Genomic DNA, 16022 nt, shown 5'->3' on the forward strand with positions numbered 1-16022 from the left:
TCTCCAAATTAAATATTTCTGGTTGCTTTTGATGAACAACAACCATAGAAATGACATAACTATGGAGACAAAGTGAAAGGTTTGACACAGAAAATCATTCCTTATTTCAGACTTGATGATGACAGTTGAATCATGTCAGAAGATGTTTTGTTCATGGAAAAACCCCTTGAGAAATACTCTTATTTAGCTTCAACGTCTAAGCCAGAATCTAAGATTCATCCAGTGTTTGTGTGTCTCAGTTCTCCATGTCAATCACAATGTAAATGTGGCCTTGCAAGAATCGAATGGAAACTTTTCTTAGAAATCAACTAGATTGAATTGAATGTACTAATTATGTTGAATAAAACAGAGATGTTGAAAAGGTTTTAACCCCACTGCTCTGTTAGCAGTACCAGTACACATCAATTGAAAAGGTTTTACCTGTTCTGTTAGCAGTACTATTACAAATCAATTGAAAAGGTTTTACCTGTTCTGTTAACAGTACTATTACAAATCAATTGAAAATGTTGTACCTGTTCTGTTAGCAGTACCAGTACACATCAATTGAAAAGGTTTTACCTGTTCTGTTAACAGTACTATTACAAATCAATTGAAAATGTTTTACCTGTTCTGTTAGCAGTACCAGTACACATCAATTGAAAAGGTTTTACCTTTTCTGTTAGCAGTACCAGTACACATCAATTGAAAAGGTTTTACCTGTTCTGTTAACAGTACTATTACAAATCAATTGAAAATGTTTTACCTGTTCTGTTAGCAGTACCAGTACACATCAATTGAAATGGTTTTACCTGTTCTGTTAACAGTACTATTACAAATCAATTGAAAATGTTTTAATTGTTCTGTTAACAGTACTATTACAAATCAATTGAAAATGTTTTACCTGTTCCGTTAGCAGTACCAGTACACATCAATTGAAATGGTTTTACCTGTTCTGTTAACAGTACTATTACAAATCAATTGAAAAGGTTTTACCTGTTCTGTTAACAGTACTATTACAAATCAATTGAAAATATTTACAGGAACGATAGAACAAGAAGAAAAGAGAGAACATCCAAACCAGGACATTGGGGTCAAAATCGGGGTCGACCAATGTCTCCAGAAAAACGTGGCTTTAGACATCAGACTTGGGGCTGTTAGGTGTCGATGTGTGGACTTTCTAGAATCTCGCCAGTCATTGACAGACAATGTATCCATTACACGACAGGGAGAATCAACAACGAGACAGACTTATCAAGCTCTGGAGTTGTACGTCCCTGTTTTCTCTTACAGGGGGGTCTTTGGTCAGGTTGTTGGTCAGGTGGTTGGTCAGGTTTCCTCCATTGAATTTGTATCCAGTCATTTGACATAAAATGTATCAAAAACTTGATAGAAAAGGGAAAAAGTGCATTGCTGTTCTCATTACGCTCTGTCAGTGGAATACTACTCTGGCTGACCTCCAGCCATAGCTGTCATCAGGGATCATCGGTTCAAAGGTCAACGGTCAGGGTTCATAGTTCAGGGGTCAACGGTGGGGAAGGTGCTGACCTTGTTGTTCCTGCTGATTCGTCGTTCTGGCCGTGGGCGTGGATGTTTGGTCTGGATCAGTTCCTCGGGGGTGTTCCCCAGCGGTGGGAGGAGCCGCTTTTTACTGTTCCTGGTCTCCGGCAGCCACTGGGGTGGAAGCTCGAACGGACCGAACCCAAACTGGGTGGCGTCCTCAGGCTCCGTGGGGGTCGCTGGCGCCACCTGTGACGAGGAGGTGTAAGCACAGGCGTGGACAGGGGCAGGGGAGACCTTGGCCAATATGAGAGGAGGAGGTTCTTTAGTCACTAGGACACTCTCTCTGGTTGGTTGGGTCTCCTTCTGTAGAACCATCTCCCCTTCACATCCCCCTAGTCTACCCCCTCCAAGGTGGTTCTCTTTGGGCTGCGAACAGCCTCCACCACCCCCTGACCCTAACGAAGGTATCTCATTCTCCACCTCCTCCTCCTCCTCTTCATTGGTCGGCCTAAAGATCTGCTGCTGTCCGATATTAAACATCTCCAGGAGCTGGCTCCCGGCCCGAGCCGACCCCTCCAGCCCTCCCTCGCCCCCCAGCCCCAGCCCCAGCCCCAGGGCCCCAGTGCTGACTACGTTACGCCGGCTGTAGCGTCTGTGAACCCGGGCTACAACATCCAACAGGCAGCGCCTGGCCGTACGGTTCACCGTCAAAAACAGCAGAGGGTTGGTGAGGAGAGACACCTTTGGCAGCCAGATAGCTGTGAGGTAGAGAGAAGAAGGCAAGTCCTCGCCGTCCCCGAGAAGAGTGCGGTATACCACCAATGCCCCATAGGGGGCGCTACAGGCCGAGAAGGCTAGAACTACAGCCAGTAATGTAGCGTGTAGCTCAGCCTCGCGCTGCGACACATACGGAATAGAGATGGAGTTCTGAGGGGTTCTCAAAGCCGCAATAATCACCTTCTTCTTCTGGCTGGCGCTAAGGGCTCGGCGAATCAGAACCATGAACAGGAAGACGACTGCCAGGGGGAGGATCACCTAAAAATAAAATACATTAAAAACACAACAACTGTTGTACTGTTGTCTTTCCTGCACTACACTCTTAGAAAAAAGGGGTTCTAAAAGGGTTCTTCGGATGTCCCCATAGGAGAACCCTTTTTGGTTCCATGTAGAACCCTTTTTGGTTCCAGGTATAACCCTTTTGGGTTCCACGTAGAACCCTCTGTAGAAACGATTCTACATGGAACCCAAAAGGGTTATTCAAAGGGTTCTCCTATTGGGACAGCCAAAGAATCCTTAAACGTTCGAGATAGCACTCAAACTTGTATTTTGTTACTAACACTGGCTTTGCTGAAAGCTCATTTTTTAAAGAAGGTTTTTACTTGCAATGATTGAAATGCACTGACTGGATAAAACTGACTGCTAAATTATCACAATGTAAATGTAATCACCGTGGTTACGTTGTAGGTCAACACGTAGACCATGTGACCCAAGGAGCGGGCGCGGGAGTCGGAACATGACGAGGTGGCGTACACGTCGGTAACGTTGGTGACGGCGAACACGGGCACACTGGCGATGGTGGCGTGGATCCAGATGTAGATAACCAGGTCACGTGATCTGGCGTCGGAGATCTTCCTCTCCAGAGGGTAGAGGACAGAGTAGTACCTAGAGAGAAGGAGGAGACAACATTACACACTGTCCAGAGGGTATATATACAGTGGGGAGAACAAGTATTTGATACACTGCCGATTTTGCAGGTTTTCCTACTTTTATCATATGTACACTTCAACTGTGAGAGACGGAATCTAAAACAAAAATCCAGAAAATCACATTGTATGATTTTTAAGAAATTAATTTTCATTTTATTGCATGAAATAAGTATTTGATACATCAGAAAAGCAGAACTTAATATTTGGTACAGAAACCTTTGTTTGCAATTACAGAGATCATACGTTTCCTGTAGGTCTTGACCAGGTTTGCACACACTGCAGCAGGGATTTTGGCCCACTCCTCCATACAGATCTTCTCCAGATCCTTCAGGTTTCGGGGCTGTCGCAGGGCAATACGGACTTTCAGCTCCCTCCAAAGATTTTCTATTGGGTTCAGGTCTGGAGACTGGCTAGGCCACTCCAGGACCTTGAGATGCTTCTTACGGAGCCACTCCTTAGTTGCCCTGGCTGTGTGTTTCGGGTCGTTGTCATGCTGGAAGACCCAGCCACGACCCATCTTCAATGCTCTTACTGAGGGAAGGAGGTTGTTGGCCAAGATCTCGTGATACATGGCCCCATCCATCCTCCCCTCGATACGGTGCAGTCGTCCTGTCCCCTTTGCAGAAAAGCATCCCCAAAGAATGATGTTTCCACCTCCATGCTTCACGGTTGAGATGGTGTTCTTGGGGTTGTACTCATCCTTCTTCTTCCTCCAAACATGGCGAGTGGAGTTTAGACCAAAAAGCTATATTTTTGTCTCATCAGACCACATGACCTTCTCCCATTCCTCCTCTGGATCATCCAGATGGTCATTGGCAAACTTCAGACGGGCCTGGACATGCGCTGGCTTGAGCAGGGGGACCTTGCGTGCGCTGCAGGATTTTAATCCATGACGGCGTAGTGTGTTACTAATGGTTTTCTTTGAGACTGTGGTCCCAGCTCTCTTCACGTTATTGACCAGGTCCTGCCGTGTAGTTCTGGGCTGATCCCTCACCTTCCTCATGATCATTGATGCCCCACGAGGTGAGATCTTGCATGGAGCCCCAGACCGAGGGTGATTGACCGTCATCTTGAACTTCTTCCATTTTCTAATAATTGCGCCAACAGTTGTTGCCTTCTCACCAAGCTGCTTGCCTATTGTCCTGTAGCCCATCCCAGCCTTGTGCAGGTCTACAATTGTATCCCTGATGTCCTTACACAGCTCTCTGGTCTTGGCCATTGTGGGGAGGTTGGAGTCTGTTTGATTGAGTGTGTGGACAGGTGTCTTTTATACAGGTAACGAGTTCAAACAGGTGCAGTTAATACAGGTAATGAGTGGAGAACAGGAGGGCTTCTTAAAGAAAAACTAACAAGTCTGTGAGAGCCGGAATTCTTACTGGTTGGTAGGTGATCAAATACTTATGTCATGCAATAAAATGCAAATTAATTACTTAAAAATCATACAATGTGATTTTCTGGATTTTTGTTTTAGATTCCGTCTCTCACAGTTGAAGTGTACCTATGATAAAAATTACAGACCTCTACATGCTTTGTAAGTAGGAAAACCTGCAAAATCGGCAGTGTATCAAATACTTGTTCTCCCTACTGTATATATATATATATATATATTCTCCTATAGATCTCCATTTTTATGGAACAGTCTGCCTACCCATGTGAGAGACGCAGACTCGGTCTCAACCTTTAAGTCTTTACTGAAGACTTATCTCTTCAGTAGGTCATATGATTGAGTGTAGTCTGGCCCAGGAGTGTGAAGGTGAACGGAAAGGCTGGAGCAACGAACAGCCCTTGCTGTCTCTGCCGGGCCGGTTCCCCTCTCCACTGGGGTTCTCTGCCTCTAACCCTGTTGCAGGGGCTGAGTCACTGGCCTGCTGGTGCTCTTTCATGCCGTCCCTGGGAGGGGTGCGTCACTTGAGTGGGTTGAGTTACTGACGTGATCTTCCTGTCTGGGTTGGCGCCCCCCCCCCCCTTGGTTTGTGCTGTGGTGGAGACCTCTGTGGGCTATACTCGGCCTTGTCTCAGGATTGTAAGTTGGTGGTTGGGGATATCCCTCTAGTGGTGCGGGGGCTGTGCTTTGGCGGAGTGGGTGGGGTTATATCCTTCCTGTTTGGCCCTGTCCGGGGGTTTCTTCGGATGGGGCCACAGTGTCTCCGGACCGCTCCTGTCTCAGCCTCCAGTATTTATGCTGCAGTAGTTTATGTGTCGGGGGGCTGGGGTTAGTTGGTTATACCTGGAGTACTTCTCCTGTCTTATCCAGTGTCCTGTGTGAATTTAAGTATGCTCTCTCTAATTCTCTCGTTCTCTCTTTCTCTCTGAGAACCTGAGCCCTAGGACCATACGTCAGGACTACCGGGCATGATGACACCCTGCTGCCCCCAGTCCGCCTGGCCTTGCTGCTATTCCAGTTTCAACTGTTCTGCCTGCGGCTACGAAACCCCTACCTGTCCCAGACCTGCTGTTTTCAACTCTAAATGATCGGCTATGAAAAGCCAACTGAGAGACCTGAGCCCTAGGACCATACGTCGGGACTACCGGCCGTGGTGACTCCTTGCTATCCCCAGTCCGCCTGGCCTTGCTGCTATTCCAGTTTAAACTGTTCTGCCTGCGGTTATGGAACCCCTACCTGTCCCAGACCTGCTGTTTTAAACTCTAATGATCGGCTATGAAAAGCCAACTGAGATTTATTCCTGATTATTATTTGACCATGCTTGTCACTTATGAACATTTTTGAACATCTTGGCATGGTTCTGTTATAATCTCCACCCGGCACAGCCAGAAGAGGACTGGCCACCCCTCATAGCCTGGTTCCTCTCTAGGTTTCTTCCTAGGTTTTGCCTTTCTAGGGAGTTTTTCCTAGCCACCGTGCTTCTACACCTGCATTACTAGCTGTTTGGGGTTTTAGGCTGGGTTTCTGTACAGCACTTCGAGATATTAGCTGATGTAAGAAGGGCTATATAAAATAAAATTGATTGATTGATTGATTGATATATATATATATATAAAATGTAGGACCTCAGTCGGGGTCTCAACTTACTGTCACAATATTAGAATACACAAGGTGCAATTTCAACATTTGGTTGTGCATCAGCAGTCACTCAATTAGTCCATGTCAGCAAAAACTAATTTGATTGGTAAGTTAGTCTAGCGGCCAGCTTCCTAAACTTGTAGTAAGCAGGTCGAATTACCGACCGGCATGGGGCCTGCTCTGCTGGTGGCTCCACCATTTTGCTCACAACCATCCCGTCCTTTCAGATGTAGAAGAGGGGAGGGTCTGCTGGAGGTAAAAAAATAAATACATATTTTTTTTTTTCTGGGGGGGGGGGGGGTTTATGGGTTGATTATTTTGGGTTAGAAAAACATGTCTAAAACCAGATATAAAGTATGTCGAAATTATAATGGACCTATACATAGTGCATTCAGAAAGAATTCAGACCCCTTGACTTTTTCCACATTTTGTTATGTTACAGCCTTTTTCCAAAATTGATTAAATTGTTTTTTCCCTCATCAATCTACACGCAATACCCCATCTTGGTTTCATCAGACTAAAGGTCTGAGAGTCTTTAGGTGCCTTTTGGCAAACTCCAAGTGGGCTGTCATGTGCCTTTTACTGAGGAGTGGCTTCCGTCTGGCCACTCTACCATAAAGGCCTGATTGGTGGAATGCTGCAGAAATGGTTGTCCTTCTGGAAGGTTCTCCCATCTCCACAGAGGAACTCTAGAGCTCTGTCAGAGTGACCATTGGGTTCTTGGTCACCTCCCTGACCAAGTACCCTTCCCCAGATCTGTGCCTCGACACAATCCTGTCTCGGAGCTCTACGGACCATTCCTTCGACCTCATGGCTTGGTTTTTGCTCTGACATGCACTGTCAACTGTGGGACATTATATAGACAGGTGTGTGGCTTTCCAAATCATGTCCAATCAATTGAATTTACCACAGGTGGACTCCAATCAAGTTGTAGAAACATCTCAAGGATGATCAGTGGAAACAGGATGCACCTAAGCTCAATTTCGAGTCTTATAGCAAAGGGTCTGAATACTTATGTAACTAAGGTATTTCAGGTTTTTATTTTGTAAATTAAATGAGCAAACAAGTCTAAAAGCCTGTGTTCGCTTTGTCATTATGGGATATGGTGTGTAGATTGATGAGGATTTTTATTTCTTTAATCCATTTTAAAAATGAGTCTGTAACGTAACAAAATGTGGAAAAAGGGAAGGGGTCTGAATACTTTCCGAACGCACTGTATGTTCAGGTAACTGAAGATACTATCTAGTCCCAGCCTCTCCTCTATCTTCTCTATCTAGACCCAGCCTCTCCTCTATCATCTCTATCTAGACCCAGCCTCTCCTCTATCTTCTCTATCTAGTCCCAGCATCTCCTCTATCTTCTCTATCTAGACCCAGCCTCTCCTCTATCTTCTCTATCTAGTCCCAGCCTCTCCTCTATTTTCTCTATCTAGACCCAGCCTCTCCTCTATCATCTCTATCTAGACCCAGCCTCTCCTCTATCTTCTCTATCTAGTCCCAGCCTCTCCTCTATCTTCTCTATCTAGACCCAGCCTCTCCTCTATCTTCTCTATCTAGTCCCAGCCTCTCCTCTATCTTCTCTATCTAGACCCAGCCTCTCCTCTATCATCTCTATCTAGACCCAGCCTCTCCTCTATCTTCTCTATCTAGTCCCAGCCTCTCCTCTATCTTCTCTATCTAGACCCAGCCTCTCCTCTATCTTCTCTATCTAGACCCAGCCTCTCCTCTATCTTCTCTATCTAGACCCAGCCTCTCCTCTATCTTCTCTATCTAGTCCCATCCTCTCCTCTATCATCTCTATCTAGACCCAGCCTCTCCTCTATCTTCTCTATCTAGACCCAGCCTCTCCTCCATCTTCTCTATCTAGACCCTGCCTCCCAGCCTCTCCTTTATCTTCTGTGTGATTCTAGTCCCAGCCTCCCAGCCCCACCCGAGCCTCAGCTCCTTCTTCAAGGGCTAGCAAGCTAGCGCTTCCATAGCAACATGGCCTTTCAGAACATTTAATTAATCTGAATGATTTATTTCATATAGAGGTCTGCTGGGAGAGAGTTATTGCAGGCAAGCTGAGAAGGTATCACACTTACAAGCTGCAAACTGAACAGTCTGTGGATACACACTTAGACTACAGTATACAAACACAAACAGTCAGGCAGTAAGGCAGTCAGGCAGGCAGGCAGGCAGGCAGGCAGTCAGGTAGGCAGGCAGGCAGTCAGGCAGTCAGGCAGTGAGGCAGCAGTCAGGCAGTCAGGTAGTCAGGCAGTTAGGTAGTCAGGCAGGCAGTATGCAGTCAGGCAGGCAGTCAGGTAGTCAGGCAGGCAGTCAGGTAGGCAGTCAGGCAGTCAGGCAGTCAGGCAGGCAGTCAGGCAGTCAGGCAGTCAGGCAGGCAGGCAGGCAGGCAGGCAGTCAGTTAGTCAGGCAGTCAGGCAGGCAGGCAGGCAGGCAGGCAGGCAGGCAGGCAGGCAGGTAGTCAGGCAGTCAGTTAGTCAGGCAGTCAAGCAGTCAGGCAGGCAGTCAGGCAGTCAGTCAGTCAGCCAGCAGTCAGGCAGTCAGGTAGTCAGGTAGTCAGGCAGTCAGGCAGTCAGTCAGGTAGTCAGGCAGTCAGGCAGTCAGTCAGTCAGCCAGCAGTCAGGCAGTCAGGCAGTCAGGCAGGCAGGCAGGCAGGCAGGCAGTCAGTCAGCAGTCAGTCAGTCAGCCAGCAGTCAGGTAGTCAGGCAGTCAGTCAGTCAGGCAGTCAGGCAGGCAAGGCAGGTGTACACACAGACAGACGTTTACCACACATATCTACAGTACTCACCTACTCACACATACACACACTTGGAAGAACCAATGAAAATAAACATAATCTGTGCACACAAGACTCTTCACACCATCAGTCACACCTCAGTTAAGATATCTCTCTTCCTCTTGCTCTACTTAGCCATGCAAAACACCCACGTACATTACACTCATTCATACTGGAGTATCTCTTCTCTTCGCTTAAACCAGTGAAGGGTTCTGTGAATGATAGTTACGTACAGTAGGTACAGCAAGGTTAGTCTAGATAGAAGGTGCAGGCCAAGCAGAGTAATATATAATACACTGCTCAAAAAAATAAAGGGAACACTTAAACAACACAATGTAACTCCAAGTCAATCACACTTCTGTGAAATCAAACTGTCCACTTAGGAAGCAACACTGATTGACAATAAATGTCACATGCTGTTGTGCAAATGGAATAGACAACAGGTGGAAATTATAGGCAATTAGCAAGACACCCCCCAATAAAGGACTGGTTTTGCAGGTGGTGACCACAGACCACTTCTCAGTTCCTATGCTTCCTGGCTGATGTTTTGGTCACTTTTGAATGCTGGCGGTGCTTTCACTCTAGTGGTAGCATGAGACGGAGTCTACAACCCACACAAGTGGCTCAGGTAGTGCAACTCATCCAGGATGGCACATCAATGCGAGCTGTGGCAAGAAGGTTTGCTGTGTCTGTCAGCGTAGTGTCCAGAGCATGGAGGCGCTACCAGGAGACAGGCCAGTACATCAGGAGACGTGGAGGAGGCCGTAGGAGGGCAACAACCCAGCAGCAGGACTGCTACCTCCGCCTTTGTGCAAGGAGGAGCAGGAGGAGCACTGCCAGAGCCCTGCAAAATAACCTCCACAGGCCACAAATGTGCATGTGTCTTCTCAAACGGTCAGAAACAGACTCCATGAAGGTGGTATGAGGGCCCAACGTCCACAGGTGGGGGTTGTGCTTACAGCCCAACACCGTGCAGGACGTTTGGCATTTGCCAGAGAACACCAAGATTGGCAAATTCGCCACTGGCGCCCTGTGCTCTTCACAGATGAAAGCAGGTTCACACTGAGCATGTGACAGACGTGACAGAGTCTGGAGACGCCGTGGAGAACGTTCTGCTGCCTGCAACATCCTCCAGCATGACCGGTTTGGCGGTGGGTCAGTCATGGTGTGGGGGTGGTATTTCTTTGGGGGGCCGCACAGCCCTCCATGTGCTCGCCAGAGGTAGCCTGACTGCCATTAGGTACCGAGATGAGATCCTCAGACCCCTTGTGAGACCATATGCTGGTGCGGTTGGCCCTGGGTTCCTCCTAACGCAAGACAATGCTAGACCTCATGTGGCTGGAGTGTGTCAGCAGTTCCTGCAAGAGGAAGGCATTGATGCTATGGACTGGCCTGCCCGTTCCCCAGACCTGAATCCAATTGAGCACATCTGGGACATCATGTCTCGCTCCATCCACCAACGCCACGTTGCACCACAGACTGTCCAGGAGCATCAGGAGCATGCCCAGGCGTTGTAGGGAGGTCATACAGGCACGTGGAGGCCACACACACTACTGAGCCTCATTTTGACATGTTTTAAGGACATTACATCAAAGTTGGATCAGCCTGTAGTGTGGTTTCCACTTTAATTTTGAGGGTGACTCCAAATCCAGACCTCCATGGGTTGATAAATTTGATTTCCATTGATAATTTTTGTATGATTTTGTTGTCAGCACATTCAACTATGTAAAGAAAAAAGTATTTAATAAGATTATTTAATTCATTCAGATCTAGGATGTGTTATTTTAGTGTTCCCTTTATTTTTATTTTTTTGAGCAGTGTATTAAGCAGACGCTTTTATTCAAAGTGACTTACAGTCATACGTGCAACTATAGAGTATTTATCTAGCCTCAGTGAAGGACCCTTCAGTCTCCACTCCAGAGAGTCTTCCATCTATATCCTCTAAGAAGGCTTTCCTTAGTGTTCATACTATTGTTGTGGTAGACTGTTTACATCAAACACACAAGGAAAATAACAATCACAAGAACACAATTCTTACCTTCTATACTCTTCTGTGCTGTTTCCAAGAAAATCCTCATATATGCCTGATGTCTGCTCTAATGAGAGATTCCTGCTCCTAGTGCTCAAACAGTAACCTTGGTAGTTACTACTGTCCTGTCTACATCTAATGGTAGTTACTACTGTCCTGTCTACATCTAATGGTAGTTACTACTGTCCTGTCTACATCTAATGGTAGTTACTACTGTCCTGTCTACATCTAATGGTAGTTACTACTGTCCTGTCTACATATAATGGTAGTTACTACTGTCCTGTCTACATATAATGGTAGTTACTACTGTCCTGTCTACTTCTAATGGTAGTTACTACTGTCCTGTCTACATCTAATGGTAGTTACTACTGTCCTGTCTACATCTAATGGTAGTTACTACTGTCCTGTCTACATCTAATTGTAGTTACTACTGTCCTGTCTACATCTAATGGTAGTTACTACTGTCCTGTCTACATCTAATGGTAGACACTACTGTCCTGTCTACTTCTAATGGTAGTTACTACTGTCCTGTCTACATCTAATGGTAGCTACTACCGTCCTGTCTACATCTAATGGTAGTTACTACTGTCCTGTCTACATCTAATGGTAGTTACTACTGTCATGTCTACATCTAATGGTAGTTACTACTGTCCTGTCTACATCTAATGGTAGTTACTACTGTCCTGTCTACATCTAATGGTAGTTACTACTGTCCTGTCTACATATAATGGTAGTTACTACTGTCCTGTCTACTTCTAATGGTAGTTACTACTGTCCTGTCTACATCTAATGGTAGTTACTACTGTCCTGTCTACATCTAATGGTAGTTACTACTGTCCTGTCTACATATAATGGTAGTTACTACTGTCCTGTCTACATCTAATGGTAGACACTACTGTCCTGTCTACTTATAATGGTAGCTACTACTGTCCTGTCTACATCTAATGGTAGTTACTACTGTCCTGTCTACATCTAATGGTAGACACTACTGTCCTGTCTACTTATAATGGTAGCTACTACTGTCCTGTCTACATCTAATGGTAATTACTACTGTCCTGTCTACATCTAATGGTAGTTACTACTGTCCTGTCTACTTCTAATGGTAGTTACTACTGTCCTGTCTACATATAATGGTAGTTACTACTGTCCTGTCTACTTCTAATGGTAGTTACTACTGTCCTGTCTACATCTAATGGTAGTTACTACTGTCTTGTCTACATCTAATGGTAGTTACTACTGTCCTGTCTACATCTAATGGTAGTTACTACTGTCCTGTCTACTTCTAATGGTAGTTACTACTGTCCTGTCAACATCTAATGGTAGTTACTACTGTCCTGTCTACATATAATCGTAGTTACTACTGTCCTGTCTACATCTAATGGTAGTTACTACTGTCCTGTCTACATATAATGGTAGTTACTACTGTCCTGTCTACTTCTAATGGTAGTTACTACTGTCCTGTCTACATCTAATGGTAGTTACTACTGTCCTGTCTACATCTAATGGTAGTTACTACTGTCCTGTCTACATCTAATGGTAGTTACTACTGTCCTGTCTACATCTAATGGTAGTTACGACTGTCCTGTCTACATCTAATGGTAGTTACTACTGTCCTGTCAACATCAAAATGGTAGTTACTACTGTCCTGTCTACATCTAATGGTAGTTACTACTGTCCTGTCTACATATAATGGTAGTTACTACTGTCCTGTCTACATCTAATGGTAGACACTACTGTCCTGTCTACTTATAATGGTAGCTACTACTGTCCTGTCTACATCTAATGGTAGTTACTACTGTCCTGTCTACATCTAATGGTAGACACTACTGTCCTGTCTACTTATAATGGTAGCTACTACTGTCCTGTCTACATCTAATGGTAGTTACTACTGTCCTGTCTACATCTAATGGTAGTTACTACTGTCCTGTCTACATCTTATGGTAGTTACTACTGTCCTGTCTACATCTAATGGTAGTTACTACTGTCCTGTCTACATCTAATGGTAGTTACTACTGTCCTGTCTACATCTAATGGTAGCTACTACTGTCCTGTCTACATCTAATGGTAGTTACTACTGTCCTGTCTACATCTAATGGTAGTTACTACTGTCCTGTCTACATCTAATGGTAGTTACTACTGTCCTGTCGACATATAATGGTAGTTACTACTGTCCTGTCTACATCTAATTGTAGTTACTACTGTCCTGTCTACATCTAATGGTAGTTACTACTGTCCTGTCTACATCTAATGGTAGACACTACTGTCCTGTCTACATCTAATGGTAGTTACTACTGTCCTGTCTACATCTAACGGTAGTTACTACTGTCCTGTCTACATCTAATGGTAGTTACTACTGTCCTGTCTACATCTAATGGTAGACACTGCTGTCCTGTCTACATCTAATGGTAGTTACTACTGTCCTGTCTACATCTAATGGTAGTTACTACTGTCCTGTCTACATATAATGGTAGTTACTACTGAACTGTCTACATCTAATGGTAGACACTACCCTCCTGTCTACTTATAATGGTAGCTACTACTGTCCTGTCTATATCTAATGGTAGTTACTACTGTCCTGTCTACATCTAATGGTAGACACTACTGTCCTGTCTACTTATAATGGTAGCTACTACTGTCCTGTCTACATCTAATGGTAGTTACTACTGTCATGTCTACATCTAATGGTAGCTACTACTCTCCTGTCTACATCTAATGGTAGTTACTACTGTCATGTCTAAATCTAATGGTAGTTACTACTGTCCTGTCTACATCTAATGGTAGTTACTACTGTCCTGTCTACTTATAATGGTAGACACTACTATCCTGTCTACTTATAATGGTAGCTACTACTGTCCTGTCTACATCTAATGGTAGTTCCTACTGTCCTGTCTACATCTAATGGTAGTTACTTCTGTCCTGTCTACATCTAATGGTATTCACTACTGTCCTGTCTACATCTAATGGTAGTTACTACTGTCCCGTCTACATCTAATGGTAGACACTACTGTCCTGTCTACTTATAATGGTAGCTACTACTGTCCTGTCTATATCTAATGGTAGTTACTACTGTCCTGTCTACATCTAATGGTAGACACTACTGTCCTGTCTACTTATAATGGTAGCTACTACTCTCCTGTCTACATCTAATGGTAGTTACTACTGTCATGTCTACATCTAATGGTAGCTACTACTCTCCTGTCTACATCTAATGGTAGTTACTACTGTCATGTCTACATCTAATGGTAGTTACTACTGTCCTGTCTACATCTAATGGTAGTTACTACTGTCCTGTCTACTTATAATGGTAGACACTACTATCCTGTCTACTTATAATGGTAGCTACTACTGTCCTGTCTACATCTAATGGTAGTTCCTACTGTCCTGTCTACATCTAATGGTAGTTACTACTGTCCTGTCTACATCTAATGGTATTCACTACTGTCCTGTCTACATCTAATGGTAGTTACTACTGTCCCGTCTACATCTAATGGTAGACACTACTGTCCTGTCTACTTATAATGGTAGCTACTACTGTCCTGTCTACATCTAATGGTAGTTACTACTGTCCTGTCTACATCTAATGGTAGTTACTACTGTCCTGTCTACATCTAATGGTAGTTACTACTGTCCTGTCTACATCTAATGGTAGTTACTACTGTCCTGTCTACATCTAATGGTAGTTACTACTGTCCTGTCTACATATAATGGTAGCTACTACTGTCCTGTCTACATCTAATGGTAGTTACTACTGTCCTGTCTACATCTAATGGTAATTACTACTGTCCTGTCTACATCTAATGGTAGTTACTACTGTCCTGTCTACATCTAATGGTAGTTACTACTGTCCTGTCTACATCTAATGGTAGTTACTACTGTCATGTCTACATCTAATGGTAGTTACTACTGTCCTGTCTACTTCTAATGGTAGTTACTACTATCCTGTCTACATATAATGGTAGACACTACTGTCCTGTCTACATCTAATGGTAGTTACTACTGTCCTGTCTTCATCTAATTGTAGTTACTTCTGTCCTGTCTACTTATAATGGTAGTTACTACTGTCCTGTCTACATCTAATGGTAGGTACTACTGTCCTGTCTACATCTAATGGTAGTTACTACTGTCCTGTCTACATCTAATGGTAGTTACTACTGTCCTGTCTACATCTAATGGTAGTTACTACTGTCCTGTCTACATCTAATGGTAGTTACTACTGTCCTGTCTACATCTAATGGTAGTTACTACTGTCCTGTCTACATCTAATGGTAGTTACTACTGTCCTGTCTACATCTAACACACAAAGTTTTGGTAGATACTACTATCCTGTCTACATTTTAGCGGCCCCTAAAAAAGTTGTAAAGTTAATTTCCTGCAATTCTGCATATTTTGCCATGGAGCGTAGAGAAAATGTTGCTGTTTTAAAGTAAGTTTACTGCACTTCCACACATTTTGCCATAGGGTGGAGGCAAGTTTTTGCAGTTTTTAATATGATACCTTATGATCAATGGGCCCCAACCCGGGCGGTAATTCGACCATGCTTACTACAAGTTTAGATAGCTTGCCTCTAGACTAACTTACCAATCTAAAAATGTTTTGCAGACATGGGCTAATTCAGTGACTGCTGATGCTCAACCAATTTTAGAAATTGCACCTTGTCTATTAATTGCACCTTGTCTATGATTTCCCTGCAATCACCCACCTGTCGAGAGCGATAGCGGCGAAGCTGAGCACGGTGACGGAGCAGAAGAGTTTGTGGAGGAACTTCAGGGCCTTGCAGAGCAGAAGAGTATGTAGCCACCAGCAGCAGCGAGGGCTGGCCCCTAGAGCCACGTCGAAGGGAACACACACCAGACCCGCACAGATCCCAGAGCATGCCAGGTTCTTAATGAAGCAACTGGTCACCGACTTGAAGACACTGGTACAGCAGGTACACCATAGAACAGTGGCATTGCCTGGGAGAGAGAGAGAGAGAGAGAGAGAGAGAGAGAGAGAGAGAGAGAGGGAG

General features: G+C 44.6%; 1 protein-coding gene across 1 annotated transcript; it reads right to left on the reverse strand.

Moving 5' to 3' along the window:
* Positions 1–1494: 1494 nt before the first annotated feature.
* gpr176 (G protein-coupled receptor 176) lies at positions 1495–15973 on the reverse strand (the record flags this gene model as incomplete). Its single annotated transcript, XM_084196517.1, has 3 exons — positions 1495–2514; positions 2928–3141; positions 15717–15973. Coding segments are annotated over 3 exons (1491 nt in total), but the record flags the coding sequence as incomplete, so codon positions are not given.
* Positions 15974–16022: the final 49 nt, after the last annotated feature.

The sequence above is a fragment of the Coregonus lavaretus genome, assembly GCF_964263955.1.
Source record: "Coregonus lavaretus genome assembly, contig: HAP1_SCAFFOLD_3842, whole genome shotgun sequence".
Lineage (NCBI taxonomy): Eukaryota > Metazoa > Chordata > Actinopteri > Salmoniformes > Salmonidae > Coregonus > Coregonus lavaretus.